The sequence below is a fragment of the Corvus brachyrhynchos genome, unplaced genomic scaffold (genome assembly GCF_000691975.1).
Source record: "Corvus brachyrhynchos isolate BGI_N302 unplaced genomic scaffold, ASM69197v1 scaffold48, whole genome shotgun sequence".
Lineage (NCBI taxonomy): Eukaryota > Metazoa > Chordata > Aves > Passeriformes > Corvidae > Corvus > Corvus brachyrhynchos.
Window position 1 is genome coordinate 6,406,090 of NW_008240027.1, and position 1,147 is coordinate 6,407,236.

At 37.3% G+C, this 1,147-nt stretch overlaps 1 protein-coding gene across 2 annotated transcripts in view; it reads left to right on the forward strand.

Moving 5' to 3' along the window:
* Positions 1-44: 44 nt before the first annotated feature.
* PTGFR (prostaglandin F receptor) overlaps positions 45-1,147 on the forward strand; it is an 18,780-nt gene continuing 17,677 nt past the window's right edge. Inside the window, exon 1 of one of the 2 annotated variants that reach the window (XM_008640836.2) lies at positions 45-1,147. This exon is cut by the window's right edge and continues 438 nt beyond it. In XM_008640836.2, the coding sequence (XP_008639058.1) occupies positions 806-1,147 (342 nt within the window). In that variant the 5' untranslated portion in view covers positions 45-805. The other variant, XM_017743605.1, reaches the window with a different exon arrangement.

Sequence of the window (1,147 nt, forward strand, 5' to 3'; positions counted from 1 at the left end):
GTTCGTAATACGGCTTATTAACGCCTGCCTTTTTTTTTTTTTCCCTATCTTTTTCCCCCTTTTTTTCGTTTTCCTGCCTGGGAAGGTTTTGCTATTAGGAATGTCCTTGGAGTAGAGATGGGAGATAAGCTGTAAAGTAACTTGAGGAATTGGTTTCTGAATTATGGCACATCTAAAAACAAAGTTTGTGCTTCAGCGAGGGCGCTGGGAAGTTGAAGGCTTCAGTGCTGGTTAGGTTAAAGCTTTGAAACATGAAGTTGTGGGAGAAGAATTGTTTAGAAGATGCTAAGACATTGTTTTGAGAATAAATGTTTTAAAATGGAGTGTGATTATGATCTCTAAATGCTTCAGTTTCAGTATTTCCCTTTTCACTGTAGATGGGCTGGCTAAATACTGTCATTCTAGGAGTTTGTTACAAAAACGTTTAGCGTAGTTTAACCACCAGAATTGTTTGTATTGTTTCTGTTACTATATGTACATAACCATTATGTATTTTATACATAGTTTTGTATATATTATCCATGCAGAGACTCTAAATTTCCTGTAGGCTACGTTTGCATTGTGTAATGCATGCAGATAATTGTTTTACCCTTTGAGTGATGGGCTTAAAATGTGATGCCATATCATATCACTCAGAAGACCAGAAATTAGATTTATACTAATATTGTGGAATTTCTGCTTCAAATGCCATTTGAACAGTGGTATGTCTTTTACAGCATTGTGTATATTTGTTTTTAATATTGCAGATGCCTTTTGACTGCAAGACTGCTGAAATGCTTTGAGGGCTGCGTCTCCTTTCCTAATCATGAACAGTTCAAAATCACAAGGGCTGGCTGGATTTGGAGTCTTGAAAAACACAACGTGCCACACGGAGAAAAAGATTTCAGTTTTCTTTTCAATAATCTTCATGACAGTGGGAATTTTGTCCAACAGTCTTGCAATAGTAATTCTCATGAAGGCATACCAGAGATTCAGACAGAAATCAAAAGCTTCCTTTTTGCTCCTTGCCAGTGGTTTGGTTGTCACAGATCTCTTTGGTCACCTCATCAATGGAGCCATTGCAGTGTTTGTGTATGCATCAGATAAAGACTGGATTCGATTTAACCAGTCCAACATTCTTTGCAGTGTTTTTGGCATCTGCATGGTT